The sequence below is a fragment of the Dryobates pubescens genome, chromosome 28, assembly GCF_014839835.1.
Source record: "Dryobates pubescens isolate bDryPub1 chromosome 28, bDryPub1.pri, whole genome shotgun sequence".
Lineage (NCBI taxonomy): Eukaryota > Metazoa > Chordata > Aves > Piciformes > Picidae > Dryobates > Dryobates pubescens.
In genome coordinates this window covers 3,475,012-3,489,553 of record NC_071639.1, presented here as the reverse complement: position 1 = coordinate 3,489,553, position 14,542 = coordinate 3,475,012, and the positions used below count along the sequence as shown (strand labels likewise).

Genomic DNA, 14,542 nt, shown 5'->3' with positions numbered 1-14,542 from the left:
TATGCAGTTGGTTGGTCCTCAGCACATCACTTTTATCCAGCTGCTTAAGTGCAATTCAAAACAATTTTGGTTGCCACCAAAATTCTGCTCACTGCTTTAATTCATCCACTCAGCCCCAGTGACTCCCTAACAGGTTGGTCTCACATTCGGCTCCTCCATTTCCCTGGCACAATAGCTAATGGGGAGAGCAGGGAACTTGCAGTTCAAATGTTTCCTGCACTAGGTCAGGCAGGACTCTGGGATGAATCAGCCCTGATGCTTTCTGTGGCTGTTTGCCATTTTCTTCCAGCATCTCTTCTTGACACTGCAGTTTCTGACAGCACTTCATTTCCGAGGAGCCGAGGATGCTCCTGGAAATCAGGCCACTGATTTATTTACTGTAAAGGTGGCTTTAGGGGCCTAACTGTGGACATGCTACTGGCAGGAACAGGCAGACATCTGACAGCAGAAGTGATGTGCTGCTGTATCATTCAGGCATCTAGGAGCAGGGTTTTCCCGTTATTTTACCTTTTTCTCTGATGATTATAGAATCCTTGAATGGTTCGGGTTGAAAGGGACATTGAAGATGTCCAACCCCACTGCAGTCAGCAAGAACACCTCCCACCAGCCCAGGTTACTCAAGGCCTCATCCAACCTGGCCTTGAACACCTCCAGGGAGGGGACATCCACAAGCTCCTTGGGTGACCTGTTCCGGTGTCTCACCACCCTCACTCTGCAGAATTTCTTCTTCAGCTCCAGTCTCAATCTCCCCTCTTCCAGCTTAAAGCCATTGTCCCTCATCCTGTCACTCCCAGCCCTTGTCAAAAGTCCCTCCCCAGCTCTCCTGTAGCCCCTTTCAAGTACTGCAAGGCTGCTCTAAGGCCTTCCTGGAGCCTTCTCTTCTCCAGGCTGAACAGCCCCAACTCTCTCAGCCTCTCCCCACAGGAGAGTGCTCCATCCCTCTGATCATCTTTGCGGCTTCCTCTGGACCTTCTGTCCCTCAAACTTCCAACTTTAAAGAGCAGCAACTCAAAGCATGAACAACAAAGCCCCCCCAATGCTATCCCCCAATATCCCAAAGAGACAGAGTGTTTTCCTTACTCCCCTGTCTCTCCTGCTTTAATATAGCCTCACCACAAAACAGCAGTGGTAACCTCAGGGCCAGGCAGGTAATGTTTGCTTCCCAACAAGCAGCAGACTGTGGAGATCCTGCTGAGATTTGAAATTTCAAGGCCTGGGGACTAGAACTTAATAATAATCACAGAGTGCTAGGGGCTGGAAGGGACCTGTAAAGATCATCTAGTTCAACCTCCCTGCTAGAGCAAGGATCACCCAGAGTAAACCACAGAGGAACACTGCTAATAAAGGGGAGAATCCCGGGGATGCAGAAGACTGAAGATAACAAAGGGGAGAATCCAGGGGATGCAAAAGACTAAAGACAACAAATCTTATGAAACAGCAAGAGAAGCTGGTGGGGTTTCTTCCCCATTCCCCCCACCCTTCTTTGCTGGGGCTGTTTTAGTGAGCCCCACAGCAAGGAAGAATGACCCTTTCTTAAACCAGCCCGGGCTCCCTCTCGCATTACACATCTTCTCAGGGCACGCGGTGCAGACAAAGGAGATAGTCTCTTACGTCCATAAGAGCAGCATTGATGTAGTTGCTGCTCTCCCCATCAATAGTAATTAAGAAAGGCAGACATCTGTCAGGTGGCAGCATATCCATGAAGCGGTTCTTGTCGTGGTTCCTTGGCAAGCAGGCTATGCTGCAGTCCTCCGCTTGCAGGCGCGGGGTCACGGAATTCAGGGTCTGAGGGAGAGAGGAGGCTGGCTTTAGCATGCTGAGCTAACAGGCAAAGGACTCCAGATTCCCCAAGTTTTCACTGGAAGCATTGCATCAGGGGGAAAATGTGGGGTATAACAGGATCACAGGAGGTTAGGGGTTGGAAGGGACCTCTGGAGATCTTCAAGTCCAACCCCCCTGCCAGAGCAGGAGCATAGAATCCAGCACAGGTCAACACAGGAACACATCCAGATGGGTCTTGAAACTCTCTAGAGCAGATGACTCCACAACCCCTCTGGGGAGCCTGTTCCCATGCTCTGTGACCTTCACAGAGTGAAGAAGTTCCTCCTCATGTTGAGGTGGAACCTCCTGTGCTGGAGTTTCTATCCATTGGCCCTTGTCCTATCACAGGGTGCAACTGAGCAGAGCCTGTCCCCTCCCTCTTGATACTCATCCCTCAGATACTTAGAAACATTTATTACATCCCCTCTCAGTCTTCTCCAGCCTAAAAAGCCCCAGGGCTCTCAGTCTCTCCTCACAGGGCAGTGCTCCAGTCCCTTCATCATCCATGTAGCCCTCAGCTGGACTCTCTCCAGCAGATCCCTGTCCCTCTGGCACTGGGGAGCCCAGAACTGGACACAGCTAGCAAGAAGGCATCAGCAAGGAAAGAGTTCCCAGCTGCTGGGTGGGACAGACTGGGGCTTTTCAAGGTGTGTGGGGGTTCAGCTGCAGGCGTAGAAGGTGCTACGTGCACCACTGAACAGATTCTGCATGACACCAACCCCTCTGAAAGAAATCAAAGACAGAGGATCCTTTGGAGCTCTGCAGAACTCTGAGCTGTGCAAATGCATGCCAAAACTCCCTGTGGTTCCTAGTCAGTGCTTTTATTCCCAGCAGATACTCACTGCCATTCTATTCAAAGGAAGATAGTCCATACTGAAAACAACTTTGCAAAGCACATAAAGAGCAGAGCTTTGTTTTGTGGAGTAAAAGTAAGGGACCAAATGCTATAAACATGATATGAAACCCATTCTCCCTTAAAAGAAATGTACCTAGAGGCAAAAAAAAAAACCAGGGAGAAGTGCTGTCACTAGTTGTGTTAGCAGGAACTGTGAATACCTGAAACTCATCTTTGAGATGTGAAGAGTTTGTCTGAGAGTCTATTCTAATCATATCAAAATAAGCAGCTTTGAATTCGCAGACAGGAATGGCAGTTTCTCCACACAGGCAAGCTTCTAGAATGGCATCATGAATAAAGATGTACTGCTCCTACCAGATCAGGGGGAGAAACAACAAATTAGAACCATTTACAGGCAACAGATCTTCCCTTCTTGCAGGGTAAACAGATCTCCTGCACGCTGTAAAAGTCATTCAAGGCGGTGTCCATCAATCCATTAAACACCACTTTAATACAAACACAATCTTGTTCTAGCTGGGAAGCAGTTGGCAAGGGAGCTTTCTTCAGAAGCAAATGAAATGCAGTAAAACTTCACAGAACAGGCAGAGCAATTCATTTAAGCAGAGGTTTTCAGCTGGCTTGTGGGTTTCTGCGTGCATGGCAGCGACTTGTCGGCTCTGCTCGGTTTGGTGTGCTCAGAATGCCTTTCAGTTTTCCAGTCCCAGCAGGAAGTGCACACTGCTTCAAGCATTACCTGTGTGATTAGCAGTTAGCACAGGATCACACATCACAGGATGTTAGGGGTTGGAAGAGACCCAAAGAGATCATCCAGTCCAACCCCCCCCTGCCAGAGCAGGACCATAGAATCCAGCACAGGTCACACAGGAACACATCCAGATAGGGCTGGAAAGTCTCCAGAGAAGGAGACTCCACAACCCCTCTGGAGAGACTGTTCCAGTGCTCTATGACCCTCACAGCGAAGAAGTTCCTCCTCATGTTCAGGTGGAAGCTCCTGTGCTGTAGTTTCCATCCATTGCCCCTTGTTCTATCACAGAGCACTAGTGAGCAGAGCCTGACCCCTCCTTCTTGACCCCCAGCCCTCAGATATTGATAAACATTGATTAAATCCCCTCTCAGTCTTCTCCAGACTAACCAGCCCCAGGGCTCTCAGCCTCTCCTCACCAGTGCTCCAGTCCCTTCATCACCCTTGCAGCCCTCCACTGGACTCTCTCCAGTAGACCCCTGTCCCTCTCAAACTAGCAAGGCCACAACTGGATGCAATATTCCAGGTGGGGTCTCACTAGGGCAGAGTAGAGGAGGAGGAGAGCCTCCCTTGACCTGCTGGACACACTCCTCTTAATGCACCCCAGGATCCCATTGGCCTTCTTGTCCACCAGGGCACATTGGTGACCCATGGAGAACTTCTTCCACCTGGCATACTGCATTCCCCTTATGTATGCCTGTGCAAGCCAGTACCCCAGCTGTGTGACAGCTGGCTCCAGGCCAGTAAGAAATTCAAGTGTATCCCAACAGAAACAGCATTGCTTCCTGTTGTTTGTTTGTTTGTTTTCTGACTTGCCTTGAGCTATCCTGAGCCCCAGCCACCTGCATTGCCACTTCAATCAAGCCTCCAGTCAATTTCCAGACAATGCCTGGTACATTCACTCACCCCAAGAGTAAGAGATGCAAACGGTGTCTAACAAGCAAAGCGTGAGAACTGTGCCAGCCTCACCCACCATGTGTGGCTGCCCATGAGGTTATTGGCAGCACAAGCATTCACATGTGCCTGTAACAACAGCATGACCATGGCCACAGGGACCATATACCTATTGCCATCCCTGTTTTCTAGATGACCAGCACAAGAACTTCCTGCAATGCCCAGCTTTCTGTTGCTGTGCCAGTATGAACCTCAGAGAAAGTGAGAGGTATGAAGCAAAAGGGAGAGAAAGGAGCAGCAGCAGGAATATTAATTCACATGCAAGAGTAGTTGGAACTGGAATGGCTGAAGCAGCCCCACTGACACACTCCATCCTGCATGCTTCCCAGAGGTTAATGACCTTCCAGAAGGGAGCTTTTATTTGTTCAAGAGGTTGCAGCACGCCATAAAAGTTACACCAAATCACACTGATATGGCTGGCTGCCAGCTGCAGGGATTTGCACGTGGTCAAATACCTCCTCAGGCAGGTGTCCACCTGAAGGACAGGAGAGAGAAGTACTAAACCACTTCAGGCTAGTAGTAAACCACTTCAGGTAGCCTGTCTTAATGGAGGTCAATAAAGATCTGTTCTGTGGAAGCTCAGCGACACTCAGGTGGCAGGATGGGAGCTGTTACAGCTTCATCACTGAGGGCTGTGGAGTTGCTGAAGGCATGATGAAAGACAAAAAGGGCAGAAAAGGGAAAAAGGCTTTGCAATGAGGTTAATAAAGCAGATAACAATAGAGTTGAAAACAAACAAAAGGCAAAGGGAGTGAAATGGATGTGAAATTCCACAGGTAAGTCCAATCATGGAGCAAGTGACTGGAGGTTGTCTAAAACCAGTGGCAACATGATGAATGAATTCCAGCTTTGGGTTCCTGGAATTGCTGATACCAGAGCCAGGAAGAGATGTGACAGACAGTTCCACCATAACATCTTCCTCACCTTCTTTTATCACAAAGCTAGGCAGGCACTTGTTTGTGTGAAGACTGAAAGAGCTGCCAGCCCTGGTCCTGGGCTCTGTTTGTACTGAGCAATGCTCCCCAGGGGAGACAACCCCTGAACAGGGCTGCTGCCTGCTCTTTCCAGAGCAACAGCTCTGACCTGGAATGCTCCAGAAAGCATCAGGGGCTCTGAAGGTAAGCTTGCATACCTCTGTCTGTACCATGTTGATGCGGCGGGACCGCAAGGCTTTGACACAGTTGTAGATATCCACCACACCTTCCCTCTCGGCCATGTCCAGCATGATATCGATCACAATGTAACAGCCTGTCCGCCCTGCACCAGCACTGCAACAACACAAGCAGCAAACACTGTCAGCAGCAGCCCCAGGCAAACACCTGCAGGCTCCACACACCCATTACTGACAGCATTTTGATCGAGTCATTCATTCACAGAAACACAGAATCAGCCAGGTTGGAAGAGACCCCCAAGATCACCAAGTCCAACCTGTCACCCAACCCTATCTAATCAACTAGACCATGGCACTAAGGGCCTCATCCAGGCTCTTCCTAAACACCTCCAGGGATATTGACCCCACCACCTCCCTGGGCAGCACATTCCAGGGGCTAATCTCTCTTTCTGGGAAGAGCTTCTTTCTAAGACCAAGCCTAAACATCCCCCTGCACAGCTTGAGACTGTATCCTCTTGTTCTGCTGCTGGCTGCCTGGGAGAAGAGACCAACCCCCACCTGGCTACAGCCTCCCTTCAGGGAGTTGGAGAGAGCAAGAAGGTCTCCCCCGAGCCTCCTCTTCTCCAGGCTAAGCAACCCCAGCTCCCTCAGCCTCTCCTCACAGGGCTGTGCTCCAGACCCCTCCCCAGCCTCCTTGCCCTTCTCTGGGCATGTTCAAGTCTCTCAATGTCCTTCTTAAATGGAGGAGCCCAGAACTGGACACAGGACTCGAGGTGTGGCCTAACCAGTGCTGAGCACAGGGCCCAAGGACTTCCCTGCTCCTGCTGGCCACACTATTCCTAATGCAGGCCAGTATGCCATTGGCCTTCTTGGCCACCTGGGCACACTGCTGGCTCCTGTTCAGCCTACTATCAACCACTACCCCCAGGTCCCTTTCTGCCTGTCTGCTTTCCAGCCACTCTGACCCCAGCCTGTAGCACTGCATGGGGTTGCTGTGGCCGAAGTGCAGCACCTGGCAGTTCAGACTTGTTCAATCTCATGCCATTGGACTCTGCCCATCTGTCTAGCCTGGCAAGGTCCCTCTGCAGAGCCCTTCTACCCTCTGACAGAACTCCTGCCCCCAGCTTGGTGTTATCTGCAAATTTCCTGATGAGGGACTCAATCCCCTCCTCCAGATCATCAATAATGATAGTGAACAGGATTGGGCCCAATACTGATTCCTTTCATCACAACCACTATCTAACTTTTATCTCTTCTCCTTCCCTTCATCAATGTTCTTTAAATGTTTTTATGTGCCCAAAGCAACCTCCCCCTCCAGTCAGCTTTGTCCCACTAATTAACAGCAAAAAACCACCAACCAAATTTAATTTGTTCCCTTCTTTTATCACCCAGATCAATACTTAAAGTAGAAAATGAGAAGAGAGTTCAATTGAAATCTGGAGGATGATTAAGCTCATGCATCCCAAAATATGACAGATCTTGGGTTTATTTAATAAGATTAGGGAGGATTTTAAAGTTATACAGTACAATAAGAAAGTCCAATGTCTGTTTTAGCAGCCAAGCTCTAAGCTGGTTGAGGCAGCACATTTCACACAGGATCACACAGGATGTTAGGGGTTGGAAGGGACCTCTGGAGATCTTCAAGTCCAACCCCCCTGCCAGAGCAGGAGCATAAAATCTAGCACAGGTCACACAGGAATGCATCCAGATGGCTCTTGAAAGTCTGCAGACAAGGAGACTCCACAGCCTCTCTGGGCAGCCTGTTCCAGTGCTCTGTGACTCTTACAGTAAAGAAGTTCCTCCTTGTGTTGAGGTGGAACCTCCTGTGCTACAGCTTACATAGAGGATCTCTCCTGCTCTAAACCAAGGACACTGAGACTATTGAACGTGTCCAGAGAAGGGCAACAAAGCTGGGGAGGGGTCTGGAGCACAGCCCTGTGAGGAGAGGCTGAGGGAGCTGGGGTTGCTTAGCCTGCAGAAGAGGAGGCTCAGGGGTGACCGCATTGCTCTCTACAACTCCCTGAAGGGAGGTTGTAGCCAGGTGGGGGTTGGTCTCCTCTCCCAGGCACCCAACATCAGAACAAGAGGACACAGTCTCAAGCTGCACCAGGGGAAGTTTAGGCTGGAGGTGAGGAGAAAGTTCTTCCCAAAGAGAATTGTTAGCCCTTGGAATGTGCTGCCCAGGGAGGTGGTGGAGTCACCGTCCCTGGAGTTGTCCAAGAGGGGATTGGATGTGGCACTTGGTGCCATGGCTTAGTAGTCATGAAGTGCTGGGTGACAGGTTGGACCTGATGATCTTTGAAGTCTTTTCCAACCTTATTGATTCTGTGACTAAAGAACCACACAGCCAGATGTGGAAAAGAGCAGTCTGCCTCTTCTGCACCTACCTGCAATGGACAACGATGGGCCCTGCACTCGGGGGGTTAGACAGCTTGACCCTGCGTATGAAGGAGAGCAGGCCTGTGGCGTTGTAAGGAACTCCATGGTCTGGCCAGCCAGTGAAGTGGAACTGCTTGACTTCACGGATTTCATTGTAGCCCCTCTGTAAAGAGAAGAAAACAAACAGGTAATGAAGTTCCAACTGTTTCACAGACCAGATGACCCCAGGACTAACCTCCCCACTCGCTGGAAATGTTCAAGGTCAGGTTAGACAGAGCCAAGGGAGGTTTAGGTTGGATATTAGGAAGCTCTTCCTCACAGAGAGGCTGATTAGGCACTGGGATGCACTGCCCAGGGAGGTGGTGGAGTCACCATCACTGGAGATCTTTAAGAAAAGATTGAATGTGGCACTTGGTGGCAGGGTTTAGCTGATGTGGTGGTGTTAGGTCGTAGGATGGATCTCTCAGGTCTTTTCCAGCCTCAATAATTCTGTGATTCTGAGCCTTGAGACAGTGTAGTCTCTGCCCATGGCATGGGGGTTGGAACTAGGTGGCCTTTAAGGTCTCTTCCAACCCAAACCATTTTATAACACACACCAATGGAACTTATGGTTTTCATCCTCTCACCAATTATTTAAAGCAAACAAAGCTTAAAGATGTCCTTTTTTTCCCCTCTTCATTTAGAGCTTCCTCATTTTCACTTTTGCCATTACCTTTTGTTTCATCGCTGCAACTAAGTTAGATTTATTTTATTTTTCTAACTTAAGATTTTAAATTAGACTTTTTTTAATGACTTTGATGCACCATAAGTGTCTAGAGAACATATCCTATGAAGAGAAGCTGAGGGAACTGGGGATGTTTAGTCTGGAGATGAGAAAGCTGAGGGGAGACCTCATTGCTCTCTACAGCTCCCTGAAAGGAGGTTGGTCTCTTCTCCCTCCTATCAGGTGACAGAAGGAGAGGAAATGGCCTGAAGCTGTGCCAGGAGAGGTTTAGGTTGGAGACTAGGAAAATGTCTTTGCTGCATGATGGTCAGGGATTGGGAGAGGCTGCCCAGGGAGGTGGTGGAGTCCCCATCCCTGGAGGTGATCAAGAAACCTGTGGCCATGGCACTTTGGGACACGGTTTAATGTCCATGGTGGTGTTGGGTTGATGGTTGGATTGAATGATCTTGGAAGCCTTTTCCAACTCAAATAATTTTATGATTCTAACTCTCAGATTTTCAGAAGTTTTGCTAATAAAGCCAAGGGCCTGCTACATTTGCAGGCAAATACCAGGATTAGCCATAATACCACAACTGCTGCTTGCATGTGGCATACAGAGTCTGTGTGCGAGACTGACCTAGCAGCATGAGGATGAGAGTGACTGGAGAGAAATGGGCATGACTCATAACCATGTACTTAAGCTCAGCCAAGAAGTGTGGCTACAGTGGAGAGGTGACTCTCAGAGAGGGGAAGGGTAACTGTCAGCATTTCTGGGGGAATTCCAAATCCCACAGCGAGATGCATGTTTGGATGGCACCAGTGCATTACTGCCAGGGTGAGGTAAGGCTGCCTGCACTACAGACCTGCTAAACAGGGAGGGGGATTTGGTGTTGTAAAGGAACACCTGCAAGCAGAGCTTCCTCCATACTCCCTGCTACCAGGGAACAGTATTTTGCTGAGCCCTTCCAAAAAGTGCTCACCCTTCCCAAAGTGAAGGTCCTGACGACGTACTCGGCGAGGGGCTCCATCTCGACACAAGTCACTTTGAAGTCCCCATAAACTTCTGTGTCATCAGGCCAGTACTTATAACACTTGACCTAAATACAGAAGAGGAAAGCATTTTACAGCAAAGGAAAGGAAAAGCTTGAGGATGCCTTCCTGCATTGATGATCTGGATGAGGGGATTGAGTCCATCATCAGTAAGTTTGCAGATGACACCAAGCTGGGGGCAGGTGTTGATCTGTTAGAAGGTAGAAGGGCTCTGCAGAGGGACCTTGCCAGGCTAAACAGATGGGCAGAGTCCAACAGGATGGCATTCAACAATTTCAAGAGCCAGGTGCTGCACTTTGGCCACAGCAACCCCAGGCAGAGCTACAGGCTGGGGTCAGAGTGGCTGGAGAGCAGCCAGGCAGAGAGGGACCTGGGGTACTGGTTGACAGCAGCTGAACACAAGCCAGCAGTGTGCCCAGGGGGCCAAGAAGGCCAATGGCATTCTGGCCTGCATTAGGAAGAGTGTGGCCAGCAGGAGCAGGGAAGTCATTGTGCCCTGTACTCAGCACTGCTTAGGCCACACCTTGAGTCCTGTGTCCAGTTCTGGGCCCCTCCATTTAAGAAGGACACTGAGACACTTGAATGTGTCCAGAGAAGGGCAATGAGGCTGGGGAGGGGTCTGGAGCACAGCCCAACCTTATTGATTGTATGATTACTATGGACTGCACTGCATCAACCTGTTTACTTCCAAGCTGACCGGGCCCTCACGGCTAGCTGCTGCTCTGTCAAGCTCAGCACCAGCTCCTAGAAGTTCCCTCTGCTTTGCACAGCTCTACTTAGATGCCAAATTAATTTCTAAATGAGCATTTATATGTTGATGTTTTTTTTTCAGTGCTGAGCTATGGAATACATTTCCACTTATGTTAAACAGAGATGCATTTCACATCAGTAAGTAATCCCAGGTACTTTATATTACTCCCTGAGGGATGTGTTACTGCTAGAGTGTAAATAACTTGCTGACTTCCAGCCACTGGTGTTGAAGCACATTTGCTCACAAGTCCCCTTTACTCTGTCCATGTGAGTGTCAAGATACAAATCTATATTGCTGAAATCTGAGTTTTGGCTCCAGACAACTTGACAGTAAGACAGCATCAGCCTTCTTCAGAAGTTAGCTTTGGTTTTACACAATACTGTAACCACAACAACGCCTGGACTTTCCCTTCCCCCCTCCCCTCAGGGTGCAGGGTCTTCCTTCTCAAGACTCTTCTACATCCTGCTGATGGCATGCCTTGTCAGGAGCTTTATCTTGAGGCTGGTAGCATCAAAAGAGAAACCAAACAGAAACTCACTCTCCCAACTTCCACTAAATTTGTGACCATCACCACGCAAGCCGATTGCTCCTGCCAGATCATCCTCCAGAAGTCATACACGGTCTCATGAACTGGACCTGCAAGGAAAAAAACCCCTCCAGGTAAGGCTCTGCAAAAAGAGAACACTGTCAAAGCAAACGCTAAAAATAAACCCCGGTGCTCTTCAGAGCATGAAGACACAGGGCTCAAAGATGAAAGCTTCGGAAACCACACCATGATACCATCCCGCCAGTTCCCAGCCTGCATTGTTATTTCTAGCCAGGGCTGAAGCTTCTCAGTTTAACTGAATTACCACTTGAAAGACATTAACAGCAGGTGGTGAGATGCCAGAGGTTGCTTGCAAGCTGCAAGGACACAGCAAGGTGCGACTATATCTACAGTCACATTTCTAGGCTTGCTTTCCAGCTGTTAAATATGATGTGGTGAATGTGAGCGTCTTCAGATGTTGATGGAGGAGAGACCCATGCTGGAGAGAAGCATCACCCAGGAGGGCTGGTGGTGCAGGCCCTGGGCACTTGAGCACCTAGCTCCTGGCACCGTGTGCAAGTACAGTAGGTGCTGAGCCATGAAGTGCCCACTGAAAGGCATTTGAACTATTGAACTAAACTTGATTACTTTGCAGTGAGGCAAACGAGCAACACTTGCTAGAAAGCTTTGCCCCAGAACCTGACACCTTCAACTGAGGGACAGAGGCTTTGCCACTGTTACAGTGAGCTCAGAAACAGCTCCCTGACCACAGCCCAGTACCACTAAAACACTACTCTATATTTAACACACAGCTGAAGACTCAGCCATAGCCCTTCCTATGCTAGATCTGCATACTAGAGCAGCAGTAAATGTTGGTGCCCTTTAAAACACGACTGTGTGCAACGATTTACATAGTGAAGCAGAAAATAAAACACAAATGCAGATTTAACTGCCAGAGAGAGACCTTTTTGGCTGCACTCACACCAAAGCAACAAAAACTGTGAACAGAAATGGGGGTATCTTGCTTTAAAACAAGCCTAAACGTGGACAGGAATTCGAGCATCCTGCTTTAAAACGAGCCTTTGGTTTGTCTTTTCTGTGTGCAGCTACAACCCAGGGCACAAATAACAAGGTATTTGCAGCCAGCTCTCTGATTACACTCACAGATCAAATAATGACACATCTAAATCTAATTATTTTCCCTTTAATTCATAGCCTCTGATATTTCAGTGCAATCTTAGGCTAATCTATTTGTTTCTCCTCATTGCGAGGAGTTTTATCAGGGACACAAAATGAATCATTTCCATAGAAATGCAATTCTCCACCCCCCCCCCCAACTCCCCTTTTATTAGCAGGGTGTTATATGATAAAGATTTCCCTCACTTCTCCCTGCAAAGAGGTTTTGTCCTTCTCTGGCTTTGCTTTACCCAGATTTGCTGAGATAGCATTTGATTTATTACCACTATCTTCGCTGCCTGCATCCTGGACTAAATCCTGGGCAGTAAAAGAATACATTGGAAATGTGTTATTATACATTTCCAGTAAAATAATGCATGAGGAAAGGAAAAAAAGCCTGGAGGCAGGCTGAAACTGTTCTCCTCCCTGTCCACGTGCCTCTCTTCTCTATTCATCTTCCTAATTGGAAATCACGGCAGTGGCTTCTGACTCTATCAGCTGAATTTATCACCCAAAGAGTTGCTCAATAGCCAATTAACATGATAAATTAGTGCAATTCTTGCATTTATTCACATTCCACCTGAATATGCTATATTCATTTCCCACAAGACAAGATGACAGCTTGCAATAGTGGAGATGCTTTGCTGTCACTCGCTGCCATTATACCGAACCACTGCTGGACACCACAGAGAACACTTGGTCAGTTTGTGTGATTAATGCTGCCAGAGTCTTACCTTGGGTTGCAATGTAGTGACTTGGTCTCTGATATCCCTAAAACAGCAATATAAGTTGGTTTGAGTGCCATGTTACTTAACAGAGAGGGCAAAATAAAAGCATAAGGGCACTACAGTTATCTCTAGACAATGTTTTCAGAACAGACCTAATATGCAAGAGCAACGTGAAGCTCAAAACCTAACAAACCAGTTCATACTGCAAAGATTCAAAGAGACAACAGATAAAATGGAAGTAAGGACACCTGACTTGAACAGACATTGGAGTGTACTGGGAGGGGGCATTCTAGACAGGTCCCTTTGGGTCCAGAAATGAGTCCTCTGGTGACATTGTCTTACCAGAGACATACATTGGGATGCTCATTGAAATTTTAGTGAGAATTTGGTGAAGATTCAGCAACAATCTGGTAAAAATCTTTGCCACCAGATTATCTGTGCTTCCAGCTACTCCAGTATGAGAAAACACAGACCTTTTGTCTTTGTCCAAACAGAGGAGGACTGGAAGGCACAAAGACTTTGTGCCTGAGCCCTAACAGGGACAGAGCTGAGGACTGTGGTGTCTGCACAGAATCAAGGGCCTGCTGCAGTGGAGTCTTCTGCAATAGTATATACACATACACACATATATCTATTTAGGTAGGTAGATAAGCCTACATAATTAGCTTGACCATGAATGAGCAATGTGCTCTTGTGGCCAAGAAGGCCACTGCCATGCTGGGCTGTGGTTAGCAGGTTGAGGGAGGTTCTCCTCCCCCTCTACTCTGCTCTGGTGAGGCTACATCTGCAATATTGTTTCCAGCTCTGGGCCCCTGAGGTCAAGAGGGACCTCAGGGAACTGCTTGTAAGAGTCCAGCACAGCGCCACAAAAATGCTTAGGGAGTGGAACATCTTCCTTACAAGGAGAGCCTGAGTGAGCTGAGGGCTGTCTAGCTTGGAGAGGAGGAGCCTGAGGGTGACCTCATTAATGCTGATAAAGGTGTGGAGGATGAGTGCCAAGAGGCTGGAGCCAGGCTCTGCTGGGTGATGCCCAGTGCCAGCACAAGGGGCAATGGTGGAAGCTGAGGCATAGCAAGTTCCATGGGAACAGGAGGAAGATTTTTATCCCTGTGAGGGTGACAGAGCACTGGAGCAGGCTGCCCAGGGGGGCTGTGAAGTCTCCCTCTCTGGAGATATTCAAGACCCACCTGGATGTATTCCTGTGTGACCTGCTCTAGGTGACCCTGCTCTGGCAGGGGGATTGGACTGGATGAGCTTTGGAGGTCCCTTCCAGCCCCTAACACTCTGTGATTCTGTAAGTAAGCCTTTCCAGCTGGCTGGGCTCATGCCAGAGCTGGGGCTACCGTACAGCTTTCATCAGCTGCATGCAAACAAGAGCTGCTGCTCTTAAGGCAGTCATTCAGAACATATTTTGACGGGTGCCAGCAGCATTAGCGACAAAGAGGAAGGAAACTTAAGTACTGCTGGGGAGGTGACAATGCAGAATCACACAATGTGCAAATGTGAAAGTGGAACTCCAATTATTTTCTAGGTTATGGTTTTATTAGGCTGCTTGACTGAAGTGCTGCATGACAGGGAAGTCCTTGGATTCCTGCTATTCACAAGGTTCTATAAAGAAGGGAAGCATTTCAGTGTACCCAAGGAGTTTATCTCCTTTTCCACTGACTGCTTCATTGTCCTGTCCAGAGTGAAAGCACCTTCCTCTGAGGTTTATGGAAAAAAAAACTTCTGAGTATCTCACTCCT

General features: G+C 48.5%; 1 protein-coding gene across 1 annotated transcript in view; it reads right to left on the bottom strand.

The window, feature by feature from the left end:
* Positions 1 to 14,542, bottom strand: part of PTPRK (protein tyrosine phosphatase receptor type K) — a 536,009-nt gene that overhangs the window by 14,825 nt on the left and 506,642 nt on the right. The window contains exons 24-30 of the mRNA XM_054174148.1: positions 12,804 to 12,840; positions 10,906 to 11,003; positions 9,547 to 9,663; positions 7,872 to 8,026; positions 5,506 to 5,641; positions 2,878 to 3,027; positions 1,612 to 1,785 (exon numbers count right to left, since the gene is read on the bottom strand). Of these exons, the coding sequence (XP_054030123.1) occupies positions 1,612 to 1,785; positions 2,878 to 3,027; positions 5,506 to 5,641; positions 7,872 to 8,026; positions 9,547 to 9,663; positions 10,906 to 11,003; positions 12,804 to 12,840 (867 nt within the window). The remainder of the gene's footprint in view (positions 1 to 1,611; positions 1,786 to 2,877; positions 3,028 to 5,505; positions 5,642 to 7,871; positions 8,027 to 9,546; positions 9,664 to 10,905; positions 11,004 to 12,803; positions 12,841 to 14,542) is intronic.